The sequence below is a fragment of the Diuraphis noxia genome, unplaced genomic scaffold (genome assembly GCF_037042655.1).
Source record: "Diuraphis noxia isolate RWA-SAM2 unplaced genomic scaffold, SU_Dnox_SAM2 contig0002, whole genome shotgun sequence".
Lineage (NCBI taxonomy): Eukaryota > Metazoa > Arthropoda > Insecta > Hemiptera > Aphididae > Diuraphis > Diuraphis noxia.
Genome location: NW_028301712.1, coordinates 51,228,014 through 51,255,575, shown reverse-complemented (window position 1 = coordinate 51,255,575; position 27,562 = coordinate 51,228,014). Strand labels below are relative to the sequence as shown.

Genomic DNA, 27,562 nt, shown 5'->3' with positions numbered 1-27,562 from the left:
TACTTACCTATGTTCTAGATTTTATAAATATAGTGGGTGAATACAGTGAATGTGGATAATATACAGACAAAAATTAATGTTGGTTTGAAGTTAATAGATTCAAAAACAACTGAACCGTTTTCAATAAAAATTATATCATTAAACCTTGAGACTTAAAAGGCGTATAGCTTATTTTTTCAATTCCTGTATTGTTGGCTAAAAGGTAGCTCACACGTGATTTTGTTAAATCTTACGAATTATTTATTGTTTATATAAATGGTCACCATTGCAGTTGCGTATTATATTATACTATTATAAGTAGAAGAAATAAATTATGGCATATCAGTATATCACATAGAAATTTTTTACAGATAAATATTTATCAGGAACACAAATATTTGGACCGCACGGGCAACGTTGGACGGGACAGTTAGTTAAATTAAAAAAATCGTTATTATTGATAACAGTAAAATACATAGGTACTTACGTACTATAACATATTAACATGTTAGGTGATTTGTGTTTAAATAATTAATATATAATAAACAAATATTCAACACTAAAATTCTAATAAAATAAATCTAAAACCAATATTACTGCAATATCCAAACTTTCTAATTTGTCTAACTTATAATTTAAAGTTAAAAGTCAAAACACTCAAAAGAGAAAAAATAAAATCACGTTTTTAAAATGTATAAATGGGTAAGTTGGTAATAACTAATATTAAAAATTTAGCCTTTACAATTTACTATAGTTTAGATAAAATACTTATATAGTTATATGTATGCAAACTATATTCCTAATATCAAAATTTAACAATGTGGTATCATAGACTATACTGATATTGCAATTTGCAGTCATTAAAGAATTATTTGTAACATTTATTTATAACATTATAACAACCATAATCAAATAAAAATATAAACTTATTACTTGCTTATATCATACATTTGAAATTTTAAACTATTATATCAAATACCGGCTATAGTTTTATCTAGCCCCACTACAAAAAATATATGGTGGAAATTATTTTGTATCTTTATATAGAGGCATATTATAAGAATTTATTAACAAGAACTAAGAAAAATGTTTGCCGACAAAGAACGTATTAACAGTTATCTCAGTGGATATAATAGGCTGAGAAAATTGTTGTTAATGTCCCACAATACCATATAATGACAGCACACTGTATGTTATTAATAATTATTATATGGTTAAATAGTTTATAAAATTGTTATAATTATCTCATGATTGTATTAACTAATTTAATTTTCAATATTTAAATTATTTAAAATAGTAGAAAATGAAATGATTAAAAACAAATTATGACTCTTATAATAATTATTACACCGAATAATAATTATAAAGTAATAGATAGCTTATAATAATATGCACCGGATGTATATATAAGTACATTTTAATGTGCATATACTTAATTTTTTACGTTAACATGATTTTAAGTTTTACACGACCATGTATTATAGTTATATAACTGATAATATAAGATTATTAAAGGAATAATATTATATAAACCAAATTAATATTTTCAATGACTGATTTATCATAATATTGGTAAGCATACCAACGAATTTATCTTTAAGACAATCAGCGATAAAATTATTGAATTTAGTTTAGTTAAGTCTAGCTCACACATGCATTTTTTAAGCTTGCAATAAAACAATATAATATAACAATAACAAAATATGCCCCGCGAGGCAGCTAGTATATAAATTATAAATATATTTTATAAACAGTGTGTCATGTCATCGTACAGTCGTTATATATATATATATATATGTATCGATGTTCCACTTCCGTCATAATATGCTATCACCTCCCGAATTAATCAACATAATATTCCGCTTCAGGCAATCATCATCTATGCACCTTGAGCGTTGAGCCTCTATAGGAATTGGACATTGTTTCTGTTTACCAGCTGTATGCCGTACGACAATATTTGCTATTTTTTTTCTTTTCTTATTATTGATTAATTTTTGTTAGCATTACTGCAGGTCCACTGTCCGAAAGCTGTCCGTCTTCTCCAAGAACATAACAATCTTATGTAATCGCTCGCTGTTCTCGCAATCGCCAAATACCATTTGAACGTACGCCGTCTACCGCTAATTATTTTGTGCGGAACTTGAAGATGCCTGTCGCGGGCACTGGGACGAGGAAACATTTTGATTTAGACGTTCTTTTGTTGTGCGTCTGTACGTGCCACTGCAACTCGCGCCTTGCTCGCCGTCCCGGAAATTAATCACTAGTCTAGTATGTTCATCGTTTTTCGATGATCTTCGTAGGCTGTTCGTCGTGCGTTACTGTTCCGTCACCTACTGCATACCGGAAATCGACTCGTCTGCCGTTACCTTTGTACGTATACTGCGTGGACGTGCAGTGCGGCTACGTTCTCGCACTCTTTATATCGTAATCCATGGTTTTCTGTTGTGATGTTATTATGTCGTTATTAGCGTTATTTACACATTACCTATACATATTAGACTACATTTTACTACGCTATTACCCCATCGTCGGTGGTGGTATTGTATTTATTTTATATTGTTTTTATTTTATTTATTTGTATTGTATTCTAACGTAATGATTTATTGTCATGCGCTCGTCATGCAAAAAGGACACCTATTGGCTATTACCTACTATAAGTCTATAACCATATTTTATTGTTGTTGACCGCCGGCTAGTTAGTACATATTATATATTTACGTTAAAATCATGAAATTTTGTTGTTTATCAAAGTGTAGACGATATCATACTTGAGACTTTGAGAGTTAGAGACACAGTAAGATACTATATACATATTATACTAAATATATCGGAATAAAGTTTCATCTTTTATCAAGTTCATAGCAAAAAACCTACACACACAGCTAAAACAGATATTAATTTTTTTTTTTATACATTTTGTGAAAATAACAATGGTCTTTTTTTTTCTTGAGCAAGACCAATAGACTAATACTAAGACTAAGTTTGCAACGCACTTGTGTTAGACAAAGATAGAAAATCACATAGTATCGAATCCCTTTAATAATTATAAATAATTTATTTATTTAATTACTAGGGTTAAAATATTTTAATATATTGCACATCACAAAAAAAAAAAAAAAATAATAATAATAATGAAGTTACTGCAGTAACCTAATGTAGATATTATTGATAAGTATACAATGTCCTTAATGAAGAAAAAACAAATTAAAAAATATTTAATGCTCAGCAATAACGTTGTAAGTTTGGTAGATAATGCCCATAATGGAAATGCTAAGCCAAAACGTCGTAGTTAAAATTATTTACGAGGTCTATGCTTGGTAAATGTAAGATAATTTGGCTTTCTTACTTATTAGTATTAGTATTGTATTAATATAATGGTATTTATAATTAATGGTATAGTTACCTACTACTATTATCATTCTGGAGCCGGAGCAGAAGCTCCTCCCAGATGATACATCAAGGATATGGTGGCTTGTGGCGTCGGCGGAGAAGTAGAGACTTGCATTTGGCAGGATGGTGGAGACGATACTTGGGCAGAAGGAGGCTACAAAGCGCGTCGAATAGGCGAGAGGTGGATGAGTAGGATAAGAAATGTTGTTTTCTGTGGGCTGAAGGCCAGATTTTTTTGTGGTGAGAGACCACCTATTTTATATAAATTGTTATGTTTGTGAATAAACGATACAGGAACAGGTGGCAGTATCGTAATGAACAGTTCCCACCCGTTTCTGGTTTTTGAACAGGAAAAAAAGTATCTAATTCTAATAATTTTGGATTCTGCGCGAAGCGATGAAAGTATTGATCTTACAATGATGTTTTCGATTCTTTTATTTGATTATGCGTACTCTATAAGTAGTTGAAATAATGCTTCAAATTTCTACTTCAGAATATAGTTATCGCATTCGGCTGATAAAATCTTAAAATTCCCACTCAACTCCACTCTTAAACACGGTTTCGATACATATCGCTTTTAAATACGCCAATGAACGTAAAATGTTAATTATTGGTGATTCACATACAAAATAAATCACCATTAATACTGTTTAATTAGTAAATTTTGTAGAAATCCGCACTATAGAGAGTAACCGAAAAATAGGCTGGAAGAAATACTAGGTACTCTTTTGTTTGGCTAAATCAAATTTGCTTTATTTTAAAGTTTTAAACATATATTTTTATTATTATATTTTAATAAACAAATTAAAAATAATAATTTAACTAACCAATGATTATAGATATTACAGTAGGCGCTTACGAGATTATATAATGTGGTTATAATAACTATTAATAAACTTCACAACATTTACCAATTTTATTGACAGAGCCTTGATACTATTACATTATAATTTATAACTAACATTTTTTTTTTCGTCGATGTAAAAAAAGCTACCAATAACTCGAATTTTTGCTGCATACCAAAATAGTTGTTGAAAAACCACATCCATCCAAAAAACCACTCCAATGTCATCGCTGCACGCTGCCTGTCTTATGGGTACACTCACATATACTGCAATCACGTTCCACGATGTACCAGATGTGGTGAAGAACACAGCTCTGACGAATGCACATCGTCACCAAACTCTCATGTCAGGTGTGCGGGCGTAGTCCGTTTCGCCCAAAAATGACCGTACCCGTTTCGCCCGGGTACCCGTTTTGCCCAAATGTTGTTTTTATATGATTCTCGTTTCGCCCAGAGTAGTTTAGACCAATTTAAAATTAAGTTGGCAATAGTTCAGTCCAATACTTGAGTATCATTTAGCGTTATCCAGAAAACACCACTTTGTTTTCCAAAAATTATACACACGTCATTTTTTTTTTTTTCACAAAAGTTTAACACATTAAAAATTTAGTCCACACAACATTTATAAATACTTATCATTAAAAAATCAAATTAACGTCATAAAAATTTGCACATATCTTATAAAAAAAATCGATTTTAATCGTTCAAAATATAATTATTAATACCACCTAAAGTTTATTTTTAAAATTATTACACATGTTTTTTATGAATTCATAACGAGTAATTTCATTTGAGCGGTACCTCGTTATTTGTTTCTGATTGTGTACTTTCCTTTTAATTATATTCGCATCTTTTGATATCTTTGGTACATTAACGCTATTGATTTTGATATACGTATCAGTTTACTCAAGTATTTGACTCAAGTATTTGACTGAACTATTGCCAACTTAATTTTAAATTGGTCTAAACTACTCTGGGCGAAACGGGAATCATATAAAAACAAAATTTGGGCAAAACGGGTACCCGGGCGAAACGGGTACGGTCATTTTTGGGCGAAATGGGTCCCGCCCAGGTGTGCACTATGCCACGATAGTCATCCAATCAATTATAAAATCTTTTTGGTGTATAAAAGATTTAAATCTTAATTTAGTCATACTCGACAAGTATGTGTCACTCCTGCTCCTTAAACCAAAATTAACTTTCCCAAGCCTTCTACAATCCCCAACTTTTTCTAACTTTATTTTCTTCATTTATCTTAGTTCAGCGCTATCATTAAGCCCATCCTGGCCTTGTTAACGGCTTTACTAAATAAAGGTAAATTATAATTATCTATACCATTGTCCATTGTACGTCTTCCCATCAATATGGTTGTTCTTTTATTTTAGTTATAAGCTAATATTATTAGTTTCATCATTTTATATTCTTATTTATCTTTAATCACTAAATTATAATTTTGTGTACTATACTAATTTATTAATATTAACCTACATTATGTTTATTCATTTTTTGTCACATAATATATGCGTCTCCTGTATTCACGTCAATTGTTGGGCTACAATAGTTTATATACGAAACTAAATAAAAAAAAAAAGCTAATGCTTTGCTGCCGCAATTCACTTAAATCTTGAATAAGCGATTTCCTCATTGGATATCAGAGCTCCTCGAGGAGTCGAGATGGCTGTCTGTCGCGAACATCGAACTGAAACGAGTCTCGTCTTCGGCTGATGCGTCGCTTTCGTAGAATCACGTGAGCTAAACAAAGTTTTGTACGGACTCACGATGTCTTCGTCATTCCAACGTCTTTTCACTGCAGTCAACGTCACTTTAAACGCAGCTGAGTTTCTGCTTCAGGCCGTCACTGTCGAATGGGGTCGGTGAAGTCGCTTCGACCATTGACCGATCAGCTGTGATTTATGGTCGGGGACTATCGGAGAATTGGTTTCGATGATGGGTAAAAAGTTAGTTTTAGTGGGAGATCGAGGGGATACTTTTTATATGGCCAGGGGGCCAACTGGTCAAACGGGAAGGGTCAAGTTACAAGTGGTCGGGAATATATAAGTTGATCGGCTGTTCAAATTTTATGTGGCGAGGGGTATGGTAAACTGTAGGTTGACAACAAATCGGTCATCTTACGTACAGCGTCTCGTTTAGCAGTCAGGCTATCTGCACGACCGTGGACGGACTGCCTTCGACATGAGCGGCCGTATTGTCGGTTAACGAGTACCTACTCATCGAAATCACCTGATACAGTCGTGATACCACAATCGCCGCGGCCGGCTGAAACTTATCCAACGCCTGCCGATTGTTGGACGTCATCGACTTGCCGTAGTCGGCCTTCGTGACTGGCATAATAATAAAATACTTGTTAAAAAAGGACTCTGGGAGAAAATGGCTTGTCAGCCTATATTTTATTTTATTTTATCATTTGATGAAAATCCATTATAGTTAAGGTGTGAATTATCGAATTTCGTCATGATTTAAATTTCAACCGCTCATAAAATTTTTATGTGAATTGCCCTCGACGTTTATTTTTAATCCCATTAATACTACTTATGTAGAACCTTGTAGGTAGGTTAGGTTAGGTTTCTAATTATCAATTAGTTTGATTTTGAAAAATTATTATTAACGATAAAAAAATCTAAAATAACTTTGTATAGTATTGTTTTTCATAATTTGCAAACCATATTCGGCTGTGGCTCAGCCGGACCGGGTTCGATCCTCGACCATCGGGCGGCATTTTTCTCCGGGCAAGTCACGGTGTCCGGAGAACAAGTGCCGTTATCCGCCACTCCGGGGCATGGCAGAAACCTACGGGTGCCCCAATAGAAATTCTGCCAAAACTCTCACCCACGTGTAAAACCAACCTACAGTTCCATAAAAACCTACAGTACTACCCCCTTCCCAATGGCCTTAGTTGCCGCGGGATAATTAAAAAAAAAAAAAAACCATATTCATAGCCACGTAGACGGTGAAATGTTATCATTTTATTGGGTAAGGCACTTTACTCTTCTCTACTCTATTTAACATATTATAACGATATTTCAAAGGAAATTGTCGCGTGCGCTGCAGATGATAATAATAACACTTTAACCGAAGGTAACAAAATTGAAAATATTAATTGCCGACTCAATCGACACAACGTACGCAACAAATAGGAGTATTAGACCGAACGGTGTGACCTGATTTTCATGCGAAGTACTAAACACACACGTTTGTCGCAGACGTTATGGCGCTTGGTATAATGAAAACAACACATTGCAGTTGCTTTATCGGGCGCGTAATGCGTCTGGTTATCTTCCGGTAGCGCGTTTGTTACCAACCTTTCTACTGGCTGGGCGAGACCAATTAAATATTTCAATGGTATTTGTTTATAGAAAAAGGTATATGAGTGTAAGAAAGAACATGAGGTTTTGTTCTGTTGAATGTCGAGTGTGGACTGTATATTTTTGTATGAAAAAAGTGAAACAGTATGACATCTAATCAAAAAAATGAGCGCGTACTAGCTACTATAAAATATAACCATAACCTTAAAATTATATAGTTAATAAAACTGATATAAAGTACATGATAAGATATGATAATAAGTAATAACAAAGTTTTATCAAACACCGCCCACCTTGAGCAATAGTCTCAAAACAATAACATAATATGAAACATATAAATGAGCTTAAAAAAAAATTAACAAAACATAATACTTTATATAATACATGTTACATAATATTTAATAGAAATGTAGGAACTCAATGTTCAATAGGAAGTTTGACTAGTTTTGTAATAGGACGTATGAGTTCAGTTTTTGAGGTGCGTATGCGTACAACTCGTACATGATTGTCCGCAGGATCGGGAAACACTTCGACTACACGCGCCATGGGCCATTGAGTAGAAGGTGTTCCAGTGTCACGTAGTATGACTATATCGCCTACAGCCAAATCATCTTGAGGTTTGCGCCATTTGGATCGTTGTTGTAGATTATTCAGATAAGTATTTGACCACTGTTTCCAATAAGTCTGGGTGATTCTTTGTAAAATGTTCCAGCGCTTTCGATGGTTGACAATAGGCCCGATGTCGTCTTCAGGAACAGCTAACAGTGGACGTCCAATAATGAAGTGGCCGGGTGTCAATACAGTACCGTCAACAAGTGCACACAAAGGTCGACTATTCAATATAGCTTCTATTTGACAACATACTGTATTGAGTTCTTCAAAGGTAAATACAATGTTTCCCATGTTTTTATAGAGGATGACTTTAGTACTTTTTATATTGGCCTCCCATAAACCACCATGATGTGGGGATGCTGGTGGGTTGAAATGCCAATTTATGTTATTAGAAACACAATGTGTAGTTATTGATTTTTGAAATTCATTATTGGAAAGACAGTTATACAGAACCTTTAATTTATTATTTGCACCCACAAAGTTAGTACCGTTGTCAGAATAGATGTCAGATGGACACCCACGACGACTAACAAAGCGTTTGAGAGCGGCAATAAATCCCTCCGTAGTTAGGTCACTCACCACTTCCAGGTGTATTGATTTTGTTGTCATACACACAAATAGTGCGATGTATGACTTTGTAACTGTGCGTGTACGTACTCCAACAGGTTTGGTTGTTATTGGCCCAGCAAAGTCAACTCCAACTCGAGCGAAGACAGGAGCCATGGTAACACGAGCTGCCGGGAGATCAGCCATGATTTGTTGACACAGTTCCTTTTGAGAACGTACACATGGTATACAGTCATGTATGACTTTCTTGATGGTGCTGCGACAGTGAATCAACCAATATTTTTGTCGAATCACTGACATAGTTACTTCGAGACTAGAATGTAAGTAATATAAGTGAACATGTTTTATAATTAAATATACATATGGATGATTTTTAGGTAACAAAATCGGATACTTCTGACCATAAGATATGTTAGCATGCCGAAGTCTTCCACCAACGCGCAGCAAACCTTCATTATCAATGAAAGGATCAAGACTAGCTAACACACTATTTGTCGCAACTGGTTTGGATGACTTGATTCGTTTCATTTCATCGCTAAATGCATAGTGTTGTGCAATACGGATCCAGAAAAGTACTCCTTGTTTATATTCTGGCACAGTAATATGTCCTGACAGCCGCTTTGGTGTTTTGCAATTGTAACAAAACCGATAGATGTAAGCAGCTATGCGGTTGAGGCGTTCATAATTTGAGCATTTCATCAATAGGTCTTGCCCTATTGGATCAATATTGCCCAACAGTGATACAGTGATAGTAGGTAAATGTTTTAACTCTTCAGTTGCATCTGAAACCGTTTTAGTTTTTGAATTGACATTTGGCCACTTATCCTTTTCAGACAGCCAGCTGGGTCCATGCCACCACAAATGGTCATTTACGAGTTGATCACCAGAAGCTCCTCTGGATGCCAGGTCAGCAGGGTTGTCTGCAGAACGTACATGTCGCCATTCAGCTCTCGGAACTAATGACTGTATTTGACTCACTCGGTTGGATACAAAAGTGGTCCATTTGTTGGCGTCACTTTGTATCCACTGTAATGTGACTGTGGAGTCTGTCCACATTGTTATTGTATCAATTTTTAATTGGAATGATTCCATCAATGAGTGCATCAGTTGTGCTAATAATGTAGCACCACATAATTCCAGTCTAGGTATGGTAATCCTTTTTAATGGTGCAACCCTTGTTTTTGACACCAGTAAATGTCCAGTGTTATTTGAAACGATATAGATAGCAGCTGCATATGCACGTTCAGAGCTGTCGGAGAATCCATGTAAGAAGCAACCTTGTTGGCAATCTAAGACGTTACCAACATGGCGTGGGATTTCAAAATGTTGTAAATGGTTATATGATGTCCGATGAGCGATCCAATGTTCAAGTAGTTGGTTAGGCACAGGATCATCCCACTCGGTACCAGTCTGCCACAATTGTTGCATGAGTATCTTGGCGACGATTATAAGTGGCGCAAGCCATCCACATGGGTCATAAGTGCGTGCAATTTCACTTAATAATTCGCGTTTAGTGATGCGTTCCAAACATGGTAGAGGTTCTACTTTAAATGAAAAGGTATCTCTTATAGTGTTCCATGAAACTCCCAACACAGACACACTGTTTTGCTCGGGCATTGAGATCTGCAACGATTGGTGTTCAGCTGGAATATTTTCTAAAAGGGTTGGTGTATTGCTGGCCCACTTTCTCAAATCAAACCCACCTTGATGAAGAAGGTCAATCAACTGCTGTATTTGGGCTTTAGCATCATTGATGTCGTTACATCCTGACATGACTTCATCAACGTAGAAGTCATTCTTAAGTATTGTGGATCCTTCTGGATAATTCACTTGTTCATCAACAGCTAGTTGAGCTAGTGTACGGAGAGCATGATACGGAGAAGTTATTAAACCATAGGTGACAGTTTTCAATTTGAACTGTTCTATTGGTTCTGATGGGTGATTTCGCCACACAATGCCTTGATAACACTGATCATTGGAGTGTATATTTATTTGTCGAAACATCTGACGTATGTCAGCAGTGTAAACATATCTGTGCATTCGAAATCTAGTGATAATTCTTACAATGTCTCTTTGTAGCTTAGGACCTCGATGTAACATGTCGTTTAATGATTTTCCATTACAGATGAGAGCAGATCCATCGAATACAACTCTCAATTTGGTAGTGACGCTTGAGGGACGTGAAACATGATGATGAGGTAGAAAGATGACCGGACTGTCTTCAGTGGGTTGCACAGGTTCCATGTGATTTTGTCGAAGATAGTCAATCATGAACTCACGATACTGGTTGTACACCGACGGATTTCGAATAAGAGACCTCTCCACCTGAGCTAATCTTCGTACAGCAATGTCATATGAACTGTTCATAGAATGTGGAGTCTCCTTAAACGGCAATCGAACAACATAACGTCCATTTTCGTTGCGTTTAAATGTTTTAAGAAAGTGCTCTTCACAGAGTTGATCTTCCTTTGACATAATTGTCACTCTAGGCACTTCTTCTATATTCCAGAAATTTTCAATTTGTTTCTCAAGTTGCTGATACGTGGTACAACATGTAATAACATTTGTAGTAATATTTGCGAGATCATCTTTTATTATTTTGTTACTGCAACCCGCCACGATCCAACCAAACCTTGAATTCTGTAATGTAGGAGTACCCTTTGGTCCAACATGTTTGCCATCTTGAAGAATATCATAAAAGAATTCAGCTCCTATGAGCATGTCAATTTTTCCTGGTAAATGGAATGTAGGGTCGGCCAATTGTATGCCTTGTAAATGATGCCAGTTTGATGTGTCCAGTTTGTCGACAGGTAAGTTAACAGTAATACGTGGTGTTACCAAGCCAGTGATTTGATACTGCTTGTGGTTTAAGCGGGACGTCACTGTGCACTCGGCCATCTCGGTAACAGTCGTCTCTGCTGAAGAGATACCGTTGACAATCACACGTGTTTTTGTTCTGTTAATACCTAGGTCTGTTATCAAAGACGATGTGACAAAATGTGATTGTGATCCAGAATCTAGTAGTGCTCGGCATAACACTGTTCGACCATTCTTGCCACTCACATGTACTAATACTGTTGATAATATGACATTCTGAGACGTGGTAGGGTGTGCCGCTCCTAGATGAGATGTTGTACTTAGAAATCCATGCTCCTTTTCCTGATCACTTGTAGTATTTTCACCTTCTGGTGTATTGACCCTTTTTATGTCCAAATGTAATAGTGTATGGTGTTTTAAACCACAGTTTTTACAAGTCTTTTCATTTGTGCACTGATTCGCACCATGTGTTGTGCGCAAACAATTAAAACATATTTTTGCCTTTTTTGCTAAATTCAATCTTTCACTGGGTTTCGACTTCATAAACGTATTGCACTTGTAAATGATGTGGTTCTGTGTACATATTGAACACTGATTGTTGGTTTGACTATCAGTAGCCAAATGCGCTGTAGTTCTAACGAACTGTTTTGTCTTACCAGCATTGATAACATTACTTACAGTGCTTGGTTTGTATTGTAACATATTCAAGGCTTGTAATCGATTCTCAATAAATCTCTTAAGTTTTGTCCATGTAGGTATTTCAGGATAAGACGCAGACTCGATTTCCCAACATCTTCTTACTTCTGTAGGCAAACGTGTCGCAACGATGCCGATGATGATAGCATCCCACTTGTCTACTGGTTGTTGTAGTACTGATAGTGCTCTTAAATGTTTGTTTGTGCTGTCAAGTAATGACTTTAGGCCCACGGCGGTTTCCGTTTGATGAACGGTTTGTGTCAGTAGTTGTTGAACATGGCTCTGTACAATTAGGCGTTCGTTGTCGTACCTATTTAGTAAGAGTGTCCACGCTTCTAGGTAATTGTCCCCAATAGTTGCCATTGATTCGATGATTTGAGCTGCTGCACCTTTCAGGCTCGACTTGAGGTAGTACATCTTACGTGTGTTGTCGATAGAGGAGTTAGAATGGATGATGGAGATAAATTGGTCTTTAAATGGATACCAATCATCGAAATCCCCTTCAAATGTAGGTATATTAATCGGTGGCAGTCTAAGTGTATTGTTAGAGTTTTCACTTTTTTCAGACACGCTTGTCGCAGCTGTCCGTTCATGTAACCGACCTGTTAATTTACCCTTAGCTTTAACATAGTAGTCACTGACCGTTTCTAAATCCTCTATGAGCTTGTCGATCTCCTCGTCGTTGGCTTCCACTATTTTCAAATCGTAGGCTTCGTTGTACTTACTGAAAGCATCTTCCAGTAAGTTCAACTGAAGTTGAGCTTCCTCATCTGTATAGCGATTAACCACGTCTTCGGTCAGCTTCTCTCGTTTTTTCAGAATGAGTTTGCCTTTGTTTTTGAGCGTCTTAAGATCCATTGTGAATGTATATTACCACGATGCGAATGTGTTATAGGCGAAGGAAACGATAACTACGCGAGCGTAACTACACGTACGGAACTAAACATTTCGAGCGCCGCATGTAAATTTACTTGTGTAATTCTGCAGGTATCGAAAGCACTTGTGTACGAGTCGATGCGAATGGATGTAAAAACTGATGGATCCGGTTCGAAGGACCATTAATGTTTATAGAAAAAGGTATATGAGTGTAAGAAAGAACATGAGGTTTTGTTCTGTTGAATGTCGAGTGTGGACTGTATATTTTTGTATGAAAAAAGTGAAACAGTATGACATCTAATCAAAAAAATGAGCGCGTACTAGCTACTATAAAATATAACCATAACCTTAAAATTATATAGTTAATAAAACTGATATAAAGTACATGATAAGATATGATAATAAGTAATAACAAAGTTTTATCAAACAGTATTTACTATTGACACGGTTTCTTTACGACGACGACAACGTATTAATATTAACAGTAATAATTATTAGTTGACCAACATATAGATTCCGATGCCATAATAAATTATTCAAGAAAAATTAAATGTTCATAACTTAAATTTATTGTACTTATATACATAGTATGGAATAGGTGGATGCAAAGATTTAAACTGTTTAGATACTGAAATATGCTATAATAGGTATAACAAACTCGATCAAAATTTGAGGAATTAAAAAAATATAAACTCGTATATTTAAAAGGTAATATTAGCTAAAGCCGAACATCAAAACTTTATATAATAAAAAAGTATAAGCTAATAACTAATGACTAGGTAATATTTTTTTTTAGAAGTACAGCTGGTGTCAAGTTAGGTGTGAATGTGTTTTTTATACTGTTAACAGTTTAAAAATGGCTTAAGGCTTAGACTAAAAAGGTGATTAGTTACCTATATTAGTTATTTAAGGTTTACTTACTTATTGATGTATATTTTAATTAAGTTCATGAGTTCATGACCAAACAACTTTTAATTCAAAATTAAAATGAAAAATGTGATTTCTTATGTGTCTTAGGTGATATAGTAATTTATACAACTTAGGCAAATAAAATGAATCGTTAAAAACTTAGGCTTTAAAATGTTAAGTATATTAATGAAAATTGTGAAAAGTTGATAAAATGCAGGTTTGCTAATCAGGTTCACACTACTTTAGGTTAGATACAATAGGTGTGTCTGAACTTACTACTTTATTATCTCTATTCCTGCATGTTGTGTTTCAACAGGCAGCGATTACATATTTTATGCTAGGTACGTGTTTATACAAATGTCACAGCAGCGTTGATTATTTTTGAGAGTAAGTACCTAACAATATAATATCATAATGGTTATAATAAAATAAAGATATAAAGATATACAATTTTAATTATAATTTAAGTTAAGTTAAGTGGGTTAGACTAGTGACTATTCAAGTCACATGTTTTTGAACTTTGAGAATACCTATGGTATGTACATCAAATAAATTGTAATATCATTTAGCATATTATACTTTTGTAATTTTGTGAAACCAAATAAAAGTAACTTAAATTTTTTTATACTTGCCATGAAGAAAACTGTTTTCAAACATGTATTTTATTAAAAATTATACGTTTTCAATAATATTAATTCTATTTTATTTAATATAATTAGCAAATCAGATTATTGATGGGTATAATATATGTAATAGGTTTTGTATTAGCTCTATCAGATTAGTTTGAGTTTTAATTTTTTAAACCGAATATAATATGGTTACGTACATCACAATAATTTTTGTTCAACCATGATGTAGTCATGTAGATACTTATAATATTATATACATAAACACACTATAATGTTATTTTTTAATATAATTTATAAATTAGTATTTAAACCACTTGGAACGCTATTTAAAATACATTATTTTTAATATGATTAAATTACTTAAATTATTTTTATAATTTGTGCATTGAATCATTTTCAGGCCTTCGTGACTGTGAGACGAATAGTTAGTGAATATTTTGGATAGACCATTTCTGGAATATATTCCAAGAAATGGAGACATAAAGTTATTAAAATCTCACAAATCTCGCTGGGTACCTAGTCAGCTACCTACCAAGACTACTCTTACAAACGCCTATGATTTGTATACAAAATATTTTTAAGTACGTAAGTACATTCTTATGAATTGAAGATGTTGAATTAATTTGTACGCTTATTTAAATGTTTAATTTGACGTTATGAATTTTTGAATTTGTGACTAGCAAAACAGAAAAAAAACCCAAAACTCTTTACTCTGCTGTTCAGTAACTTTCGATTGTACCTACATCGTCGATAAGTAAGATGTGTTCAATCTGGAGAGGACGATTTAGTAATACGGTGGATTGGAGCATGACATTTTTATTTTTTCAGATACTACATACTTTTTACTAGATTAATTAGTGATAATTCTAATTTTAATTGTTAACTAACAAACGTTCTGATTAGTTTTCAAAAACAAATACAAACGTAAAACGTTAAATTGTGTGAAATATCCCTCACGCAAAATTGTTATTTAATAATCTCGACAGCCTATAAATGTTATAGGTAGGTAATAAAAATTACATAGTTAGTAGGTACTATTGTCAATTATTAGATATCTTCTATAGGTACATCTTTCCATTTACCATGTCTTACACGATAAACTTTTTAAAAATAACGACCACAATCTCTGTAACTCGAAAATTTATTTTAAAGAGTGATATTTCATATTTATGTTATTGTTTTGATGTTTAATACATATAACATAAATTATTAAATACATAATATGAAGTTAGGTATCAACATAACTCTAATTTGTATGACGATTAATTCAGGCGATTACAAAAACTAATCATTATTTTTTAAGACCAGATAATAGAATTTAAAAAATATATTTATTTTATTGTCCTCGTATATTATGCACTGTAATAGTATAATTTAAATGAAATTATTTATAATGAAATGGTAAAAAATTTGTATTCAGGGTTATTGTCATGCCTTATTGTGGCTCACTCATGTATTTAATATTGTAACTACTATAGCCAACTGCCAACATTTATTTACCGTGAGATTGCGCTTCGTTAACCATTTCGGAAGAATACTCGGGTAGTGAGTAATGAGTATTATACTATTATATCTATATCAGTGGTTCCCAACCTTATTTATTCTATGCTCCCTTTGTAGATTTTCAAAAATCTCGCGCCCTCCTCCCCACCAATAAATTGAAAAAATTATAATTTTTTTGTTTACTTAACATTTAACAAATAAACTATATAATATTCGGAAAGACTACTTTTTTATTGATGATAGTAATTATAAAATATAAATAATTGTAAATAATATAGTATTATAGTGGAATTATAAATTGACGTGAGTAATTATTATAATAAATTAGTAAAAAATATTAATTATAGAATGTATAATAAAATTCTAAAATCTATAACGATAACCAGTCTTTATTAATTTTTCATTTTTTCTCTTCATTTTAAATATAATAAAATTTGATAAATAAAAATTTTACTTTGTGATGACTGCTTACGCCTCCCCAGCGATGTGTATACGCCCCCCAGGTTGGGAACCGCTGATCTATATAGATAACATTATTAATAATAATTTATTATCTGTAGCAGAGATATTCAAACTATTTCATCCCACGGCTCCGTTGTGTATTGACAATATTTGAACGGCTCCCAAATTATTTATGAAAAAATTGAAACAATACGTATGCAATATGGGTGACAATATAACAGTGACTATAGTATTAAAAATAAAACTTCAAATGGTAGCATGATGATGTGTTTCGTTATCGTTTGGTTTATGATTATAAATAATATTTATATTATTGTACATTTGTAGAGGATCGCTTCGCTAACTCTATAGGAAATAGGACCCTAGGAGCAGCGATGCGCAGTTTGAATACCTCTGATCTATAGGTACATCTTTTCCTTAACCAGTAAACAATGAGTACTAAAGAAAATATTAAACGTTTTTGCTCATAATTTTTTCACATAATTTGAAATTAAAACAAGATTGCCTGTTGGAGGAAAATACATATTTTAAATTTTAGATTCAGAACGGGGCGATTTAAGTTAAAATATTACAATAATGTGTCATTTATTTGATCACATTTCTTTTTGTATGAATATACGATAATAGTAATTGAAATAATGCTTAAATTTTCAATTCCAGTAACTTTTCTGATAGGATGGTGAATTTAGTTGATATTATTGAAAACTTAAATTGAAAATTCCCAATATTTAGGTAATTACTTATGTCGGGGCTGGCGAGACGTCACACCCCTCCCCCTAAGTGTTTTTTTGATATATCTGAGTCATAAAATTTTGTACTACAGCCCACAAATTCATAAAACCAAATAAATAATAATAAATAAATTCATATACGCCACCAATATCTCTCTAAAGGTACGGTTTGGCTAGAGCGACAGCGACCGCGACCGTACTACGACCGCGACCACGATTTTACTGCATTAATGAAATTAAATGTACCCGGTTTACCTACGGCGACCGCGACCGGCGATTTTGGATCGGTCGCGGCGATTATAACTTCGGTCGCTACAAGAGCGGTCAAATCGCGGTCGCTCCACATATATTCGGATTGAAAACAGTACGGCGGCAAGGTGGGCAGAAGAAGACATTGTAAAATACCACAATCTGTAGTCATGAAGAATTTCCAAATTTTACTATTTTAATAATATGTTAATTTAAAAAAATAATATTATCAAGGAAAATGTTTTTTTTAATTTTATTTTATACTTTTAAATATCTATTGGCTATTTTTATTAAAGTTTAACTTACACTTTAATTTGTATAATAATAAACATACCTAAAATGTTAGAAGTGCTTCAACCTACATGTTTAATCGTATCTAAATTAAAACCGTAATTAAAAATAATTTGAAAACTATTGAGTATAGAATATTAGAAAATGATAAAAATATAAAGATTTGGGATATATTTCATGTACCTACAGTTATTCATTATTTAAAATATTAAATATTCATATCCTACAAATTTAATTCAACTTTCCGGTAGACATTGTATTTAAGGTAGGTATGTTTTAGACAAACTAATGGGAAATCTTGCATTCAACTTTAAAATCTTAGATATAGTAAGAAAATTGTTTATGAATTTTTAACTCAAAATAATTTGAAAATGTTAGTGATCTTGACTTGACTCTCATAAAAATTATTTAGGATTTACACCCACTTTTTTTTTTATTTCCACTGAAAGCAAATTATGAGAAACATTGAATAACATTTTTATCCACATACATGTAAAAAAAAAACCAATAAAAATCGAAAATTTCATTGCTAGGTAATTTTAAAAATAGATCATAGAACTGTTACCTTAGAGTTACTGCCAACTTTTCTTCAGGTGTTATAGGTTTTGGTACAAATGGTGTTGGAATAGTAGTCAGGTCTCCTTCAATTAGGCTCAAAATGTAGTCAAATTGATCACGGTTGAGACGAAAAAATTCTCTGAATTTTTTCTCATCTAGGCGGAGATGACCGTTGATCAGTATTTGATGATACCCTTCTTCTCTCCTGGTCTTAAATAATGGATTAGGTCTTGATTTTGGCTTTGGATTAACTAAATACTGTAAATAAATATCATCGTCGTCTGCTTCTTCGAGTAATAACCATTGAATTAATTGGTTATTATCCATATTTGCGTTTGTGAAATTATAAGTTAGGTTTTCTTAGTATTATTTTATACTTCGATACAAAACTTAAATAGTCGAATTTATTAAGTCAAACATAAATTCTCATATAAGTATTCGGCTATGATTATTGATTAAATTATTTCTGTTATCAATTATCATCCCCTCTATGACAGAATTTTTCATTTAGAAGCGGTCGCTATCGCTGTAAATAAACCATGTTGGCGATTTGCGACCGCGACCGCGATCGCGATTATTATTCAGTCGCAGTCGCTGTCGCTCTAGCCAAACCGTACCTTAACTCGTATTTGAATAATTAGGGATTTGGCCGAAATCCACTATCGCCAATAATATTAAGTATATATTATATTGTTTAATGTTGATTTACATGGGGTGGTACACTTCATTATGTTCATGCCTGTGGTGCTATAATCTTAAAAACACCACCGCTTATAGTGTACTGTGTGCAAATAAATTTGAATAATAATTAAGTTAGTTTATATAAAAAATATTTGCTCCTTTATTATTCCATTGGCTATAAAGATGATTAACCATTGATAATAATGCTAATACTTGATAAATAATAATTATTCACATTTTTAGAAATAATGGTGCCATTCCTTACATAGATGCAACAGGCAATAATTCCATTATTACATATGGTTCGTTTTAAGTATATTTAACTTTTTAAAATTTAAAACAAACGATTGTTTTAAATTTTATCTAGGTAGATGAATATACATAAATTAAGTTATCTTTCTTTAGTATTTATATTCATTTTGACCATAACCTGTGTTATGTTTAATGGTAACTACAATTTGTCTAGAAGAAAAAACAATTCTAATTCTAACACTGCAGACTGCAATACAATATGTCACTACGTCAACAACACAATTTAGAATTTTTATCTCACAGAAAAATTAAAGGTGACACTCTTATTAGTTATCATAAAAAATAAAATATTCAGGACATTTAAATTATGTCTTTTATTCAAAATAAATTGTATACAATAATATTATATCATGCTCAATTTTAGCCATTGCTCAATAATGTTTATATATTTTGATTTTAAACATAGGAATTCATTATGTAATCAGTCAGAAATTAGTACAATTTATAAACATATAAATACAAATTAATTTATAAAATGTAAGTGTTAATAAACTAATGCCTATGAGGAAAATTATGACATTCTTCGGAATAATATATTATGCTCTACATTCAGCATTCCATAATACACAAATTAATTATATTTTAATAGATTGAAACGAATAGAACTATTTTAAAAACAACTCTAAACTATTAACAATGCGTAAAATATTAAAACAAGATTGTGTGTTCTAGAACATCAATAGATTTTCTTATAATTAAAATAATTTGATTAGGTATATTAAGGATTTTGGGACACATATTTTGAGATAGTGGGGACAAGGCGTATCTTTTATTATTAAATATAATATTTTAGTATGAAGTCAAAAACAATTTAGTCGATTTTAAATTATTAAGCTTCAGTGTTATATACAAAAGTTGTAAAATGTTAAAAATAAGACTATAGCAAAGAAATATTTTTGATTTATATTTAATATTATTCATTCTATTATAGGCTGATCAATCTCAATAAAGTGTTGGCACTGGAGGCCCATTTTCATGCGTTACCTATATAATTTTTGTAATCAACACTAATTATTTACCTACTTAAATTTTACAGATTAGAAATTTTCATATAATATAAGTATTTATAAAAAAACAAACATTGTTCCCTCTGAACTCTGTTTAAATTGAAACCTAAGTATAATTTTTTTTTTTAATGTATTTTATTTTAATACATAAAATGCTTTTAAAAAAAATATTTTTCTTGCATTCTTAAAAAAATTAGCCTTTATAACAATTTCTGTACATACAATCTAGGTACATTAATTTTACAATGTAGGTACGCAAATGTAAAATGTAAATAAAGTTTGTTAAAAAAATGATTTAATGCTATTATATTTTATCAGGTATTCTTTTAACATTATGTTCAATGTGTGTCTACATATTTTAAGTACATTTTAGACTATTTTGATAAATTTGTTTCAGTAATCAAAATAAACTATAAATCTTTAAAAATGTGTTTATTAATATATATTTTTAAACATAATTTGGACTAATAATCTGTTTTTAAAACTTAAATGCACATATAAAAAGGTCATAAGGATAACGGATGGAAAATTTAAAAAATTAAACTAAGCGACAACTACCAGAAGGATTATGGGATTGAGGACCTTCCAGTCAACGAAATCAACCCGTTTGCAGATAATAATATTTATATGACGACAGTACGTTTCTAACTGATATCACATTATAACCATGACATAAAATTATACTAATTTTATTAAAAACCAAAGTACAATAAATTATAATAATCAATAACGTCTAAGAAGATCACAATAATTTTGGGAGTGGAAGATGATTGGGATGCCTCTGCTTATTACGAAACGATGGTGGTTCCGGTGTTGAGCTTAGGCGGCAGCAAATGATCGTTGCAGATCATTAATCGTCACAGGAATGATTCTGGCCCGGGCAGTTCACCGGGTTTTATGAGAAACGGCTCTAGTTGGGCCATCATCAGGTCACTTGTGGACAATTGCTTGTCATGTAGTTCACTACGGGGCTTGTAAGTCCTAGATCCGGAAGTACTCTCCGATGGGTCACTGTAGTTGGTAGAATGGTCATTCAGGGGTTGCATATGGTGCATCTCTGAAAGTAAACCGACAATGACAGTTTCTAATAAGGATTAAATATTCGAATATATTTCTTTCAGTTGAAACATGCAGCATAAACGCAAAATTGCAGCCACTATAGTTATTATAAGGAAGTTTCAATTGTCCAAGAATATACTAGTCTATAGTAATGGATTATAAAACAAAATTTCGTAGGTATAAAATTAGGTATGTTAATAGGTATAGATGCTTCATTGTTGACTGTTGTGCATATTTTGTAATGCACAAATTTAAGAATAATAATTTGTGTGAAAGTATATATAGATATAGTCATATAAATTATTAATATTTTATTAAATATAAGAATGAATAACATATTATATTATTAACAATTAGGAATTAAAATAATAAAATAAAAATTATTTTAAATGTTTATTATTCATTATTTATTATTTATTCAATGAAACAAAAATATTATTGCAAAATACTTGTGTCAATTCATTTAAAAAACGTATAGCTGTAACAAGCAAACAAACGTATACATCACTTATTATTAGTAATGAAATATTAAAATGTACAATTTTAATTTTCTAGAATATTTGAAAGAACACAAAGTTCGTTAGTACATTTTATAATAGCTTATATAAAGTAATTATGTTTTAGTACGTGATGATAAAGAGTTATATTATATCTTAGACGATATAATTATTTGGTTAAATCAATAAATATGAATAATATGATATATATGTATTTGTAATTTGTAGAGCATATTACATTAATTAGTTATACATAAAATATATACTTAATGATATTTCATTATTAAAAATAATTTATGTTTTCGGTACTTAATTACACTTCATGGCTGTTTAAAAAAAATTATTTTGATTCAAACGAACAAGATATAATATATATATCTACATAAAACATACATAGGTACCTATTAGCATTATTCTTTCATCAATACGCATATAACGATCTGATAAAAAATAACACTTACGTTATGCTTACCTAATGTTTTTATGCAAATAGGTTATTTATCTGTTAACTTATCGTAATTTCTGTGTACTGGAATGTTTGAAATATGTTTGTACGGTAACTGTTTATGAAGTGTGCATATTGTGCATGTTTAATTAATAATCGATTTAAAAAAAATGTACAAATAATTTAGATTTAAAAAAGATAATAATAGAAAACGAAATAAAATATTATATTTATATATATCATGTTGAATAGCTTATAGGTACGTTAAAAAGCTGTAGGAAAAGGTTAATTTTTTGTTTTTTTTCTAAAAACGAATCGTCAATTTTACCAGTGTGAGCCCGTAGTGAAATGAGCTTTTTCAGATCGTGTGCACTGCAAAGCGGCGTGTCTACAACATACGTATTATTGAATAAACTATAATCCACTTCGTGTTCGCCAGTTTCTTTTTTGAATGACACCAATGTATCAAATCTATGACCCCAAAGTATTTCATTTGGCAGGTACGATGACCTAGCTTGTGTCGTCATTCCCGTGGACTCGATGACTCCTGTAAAATTAAATTCACATTTAAAAAAATAATCAAATTGTTTTTTTAGCCTTATGCTAATAATAATTTGGGTTATTCAAAGAATTATTAATATTATTGACGTATCACAATATTGATAACATACAAAAACATTGTTACATTGTGTATAAGTTACCGATAAATGTACATAAGGTGTCTATGTGTAATATACATTAAAAGTGTTTATAATCTAGAAGAAAGTCGCTGTCGATGTTTTTTTGTGATCAATAAAAAAAAAAAATTTAGAAGAAAATTTCTTTGGTTGTTAGTTAAGTAGGTATAAACTGTTATATAATATATTTTTTAAATTTAAGATTTTGAACGGAGCGATGAATATATTAATTTTACAATGATGTGTATTTTTTTGTGTGTATCTGTATACACAATAAGTTGTCGAAATAATGCTTCAATTTTCAACTTCAGTAGTTTTTTTTGGTTGGAAAGTGAATCTTATTGGTGCATTGAGAAGTCAAATTCTTAGTAGTTTTCAAAAGCACCGGGAAAAACAAAAAAAGTTAATTCTGTAACAAAAAAATCTAAAAACTATACACACAAAGTTTTTTTTTATGGTTATATTAAGTTCAAATTTGGATGAAATTACATATTAAATAATCAAGAATAACAGTTTTAGTAAGTTATCTTTTTGTAATTAAAAAATATTTTTTGTGGGTACTTAAAATTTCCTGAGTATAACTACTTTATATTTTAATATTTATAGTTAATATCGTTAATGACTTATATTAATACTTTATAATAAATTATATATATCTACTTATGAACGACTGAGAGAGTCGTGTACATAATGAATCTGATTTGATTAATTTGGAATTTATTTTATAGGTACCTACATTTTTTTTTTTAAATAATAACATTATAATTAATATAGTATAAGATATTAAGGTATCCTATACCTTATACCTACTGACAAGCTATTTCCACTCTGAATCGTTTTTTGTATACAAATTGTATTCAATTTGTATCATTGAATTCAAATTTAATACCATCCATTAAAGTAACCCACTTGTTACTTCTAACCTATTGTACAGCAGATCGACATCCAGTTGGCCATTTTTTTTAAATTTTACATTTAATTATTTAATGGAATTGGCTGATTAAGTGCTAAACGTGTTTTAAATTATGTAAATAAAATCTAGTTTGAATTTAACGAAGTTTTGAACATTTGCAATAAAATCAACAATTACAAATTAAAAACTAAAATAAAGTACCTATGGTAGATTGTTATTAGGTTGAACATCGATATTTCAAATTTTTCGTTATCTCATTTAAAATCGCTTAAAATAATATTTATGTAATTATAGTATTAACTCTAATATAACAAAGTTTGATATATATATTATGTGTGTATAACATAAAGTTTAAATTTGCAGATGTACCTATACCTATGGTTTTTACTAACTATCAAAAACCGTATATAATTACATATTGATTCAAAAAGAAATATTGTATGGATAGGAAATGGATTTATTTTTTATTTTAATTTATCTTTATACAATAGGTAATACACAAAATGTTCTTTCTGTAATTGTAGTAATTTATTCATATTGTAGAAGTATTTTTATCAGTTGATTTTATTTGCTTAACGGTAAGTTACCTTCTAGGACTACGACAATTTCAAACTTCTGTTGTAGAAAATCGGCAGCCGAAAGCATGTACAATGGTGACTGTGCAGTAATTTTGTGAACAATAGTCGTAGGCCATATGAAAAATATTCTGTCCTCTTCACCATCACCACCAACTTTAAGTTCCTGTTGATGGAACGGTAACAGCTCACCTTCTATTGTCATCTATTTTATAATAATTAAAATTATAGTGAGTAATTGTGAAATTGATCATAATTTGTTACCATATTATATTTTGTACATTATTTAATATTATAACTTATAATACAATTATACTTATATATTATACGCACATACAATACAATTTCAGTATATAAACAGACTCCTTATAAGGCACGAACCTCTCCTTAAAATGGACTATAATCTAACCCAATCTAAATCCATCCGTATATTTTAATCTCTTCATAACGGAAACTATTTTATGACAAAAAAAAATAATTTGTTACCAAATAGCAATTCTATTATAAGTAGGTTTTACTGTATTTAATTCACGTTCGTGAAATTGTCCGTAGACACTATTCTTGAGTACCTATAGTATGATTGCATAGCTGTGAATTTCCATAGTTTTTATGATTTCGAAACGTCGTTATCTTTAATTTTCAGTAACATTATTACATAATAATATAATATAAAGATACTCACTTTTTTCTTTATTAGCTGCGCCCTGACGTGTGCCTCAATAATGTGCGATTTTCTCATGTCACCCACCCGGAACATGAGACACAGAATGCCATCCCTTTGACAGATCACAGCGTTTCTACTGAACAGTAGTGTCTGCGTTCGTTTTTTAGGCCTGGATAACTTGGCAAATACCACGCCCACCATAAATGCCTGGATCATAACGCCCACTATGCTCTGTAGACACATAATGAATATTGCTTCAGGACATTCTTCGGTCGTGTGTTTGGAACCATAACCTGATAATATATACAGCGCAAACAAGAAATTGGTATTATAGACAAATAATCATCATTATTATTATTATTGTTATTATAATCGTGTTCATCGGATGTCAGCAAGACCATCACAGAAGAACAGTAACGGTCATGTACGTTGGTCGGCTTTATAGTCTCAAGTATATGCAAAAAAATAAAAACGGCCGATTTTAAGGCAAACGATGAGAAAAATTGCATATCATCATCGTCTATCCGTCCAAACAATACGGTTTAGATTTTTACCTATTGTGTGCTGAGTTTCGACGCTGAACAGAAAGCACGAGGTGAAAGAATACATTTCTCGAACACATGGTACCCACGTTGAGTTATTATCCCTTACCGAGAGTTCCAAATCGCCGTGGTTTAGTGCGATCAGCCACCATACGACGGCAAACCCTAACCAGCTGAGCATGAAGTTCATTGAAAACACTAACAACGTCCATCGCCATTGAGCATCGACGAGTGTTGTAAATATGTCCTAGAAAAAATACAAACATGTAAACATCATTGAAATGCATATCATGCCGTTATATACATGACCGTTAAGGTCAAATAAATAAAATAATCTTAAACAGCTTAAACCAAATTCTACAATACGGTAAAATATGAATATTGTATAATAATAATAGGTATACAAATGCATAATCAAGCGGCGTCTAAAATATTATCATTCGCGTAAAGAATATTTTTATTCTAGAAATTTGTGATTTTTGAGACTAGATAAAACGTTTTTAAAAATATTAAAAATGATTATACTATTAATAAATAATTTGAAAATAGTATCTTGTAGTAAGTTATAGATTATGTAATTTATATTAAGCATAACTATTTGCGTTCAAGGTGAATCCGTGGGAGCATAGAAAAATGTCGTAGAAATAATTTTTGTTACTATTATAAGTGCACAATATGAACAAACAAATTGTTGTTTTAAAACAATAATATGCAATGCGCTATGAATATAATTTATGCATTTAATTAAATAGTACCCATTCATTACGAATAAAAATATAACTATGTTGATACTACATGGCACATACATTTTGTATCACTGTTTTTATTTTACATTTTGTGTTTATTTTAAATTTATTTAAAATTAAATGAAGTCTTTATTTTTATTAAGCTTAAATTTATTAATGTAATATCAGTAAAGAGTATAGTCGAAAAAAAATTACACATTTATGTAAAACCAATACATCTAATATACTTCCATCGTTAAAAAACTAAAACTAAATTCATAACATGAATCTAAATTCATAACATGAATCAAAATATCTCTTGCTTGATTTTGTGTAATACAAATCAGTCATCAGCGCCTAATATTATTTCTGAATATGCCATTTTGGTTTTAATTAGCGGTGATAAATTATATTATACTATACCTATATTATAAAATTGTGAGTGTCGAGTGAAAGCTGTAGATCTAACACAATAATTATATAGGTAATTTTCATTCCCATAGCGTCTGAATAATTTAAATATATACATAAAGATGCATTCCCAATTAATGTTACCATGCTTATGTATATTTACTATTTATCTATACAAACAAAACGTAAGTATTTCTAAAAATGTATACCCAAATAACAGCTAATTATGATAATATGTGTTGTGTTAGGTATAAATATTGGGACACCGCCATCATCAAATTAAATGGTGTTAAGAAATTTATTTTTTATCATGTCAATCTATAAACGATTGTGTGCTTAACCATTAGAACAGAATAACAATATATTGGCTCTTTTGATACATTTTCATGTGTGTGCTTTGAATAGAAAAGGTAGGTATAGGTTAGGTTATAGTTCGTTTCCATTTTGTTGGGTTTTGATGAGATAAAATGATTTCTTTTATAACACACCGACCATTGTCACGCTCTAGATTCCAAATACAGCAGTGACAGCAGGCTGTTAAAAAAAATAAACATTTAAAAAATAGTGTGCTATGTCAACACTAAAAATAGGCTAGTGATTTAGATTCTAAAATGACAA

At 31.4% G+C, this 27,562-nt stretch overlaps 2 protein-coding genes across 5 annotated transcripts in view; both read right to left on the bottom strand.

The window, feature by feature from the left end:
• Window positions 1–7,953: 7,953 nt before the first annotated feature.
• Window positions 7,954–13,086, bottom strand: LOC149058641 (uncharacterized). The gene has a single exon (XM_089218430.1). It carries the CDS (start codon window positions 13,084–13,086, stop codon window positions 7,954–7,956), a length of 5,133 nt encoding a protein of 1,710 aa, XP_089074556.1.
• An 8,023-nt stretch (window positions 13,087–21,109) lies between these two features.
• The window catches only part of LOC107168734 (G protein-activated inward rectifier potassium channel 3-like), a 35,380-nt gene continuing 28,927 nt past the window's right edge, over window positions 21,110–27,562 (bottom strand). For all 4 annotated transcript variants that reach the window (XM_015518237.2, XM_015518238.2, XM_015518240.2 and 1 more), the window contains 5 exons: window positions 25,821–26,055; window positions 25,285–25,559; window positions 24,615–24,807; window positions 22,766–22,984; window positions 21,110–21,493 (listed from right to left, as the gene is read on the bottom strand). In XM_015518237.2, the coding sequence (XP_015373723.1) occupies window positions 21,294–21,493; window positions 22,766–22,984; window positions 24,615–24,807; window positions 25,285–25,559; window positions 25,821–26,055 (1,122 nt within the window). In that variant the 3' untranslated portion in view covers window positions 21,110–21,293. The remainder of the gene's footprint in view (window positions 21,494–22,765; window positions 22,985–24,614; window positions 24,808–25,284; window positions 25,560–25,820; window positions 26,056–27,562) is intronic.

What these genes read in the sequence shown, in the direction of transcription:
- LOC149058641 (XM_089218430.1), bottom strand. Translation starts at nt 13,086, where the DNA reads ATGGATCTTAAGACGCTCAAAAACAAAGGCAAACTCATTCTGAAAAAA.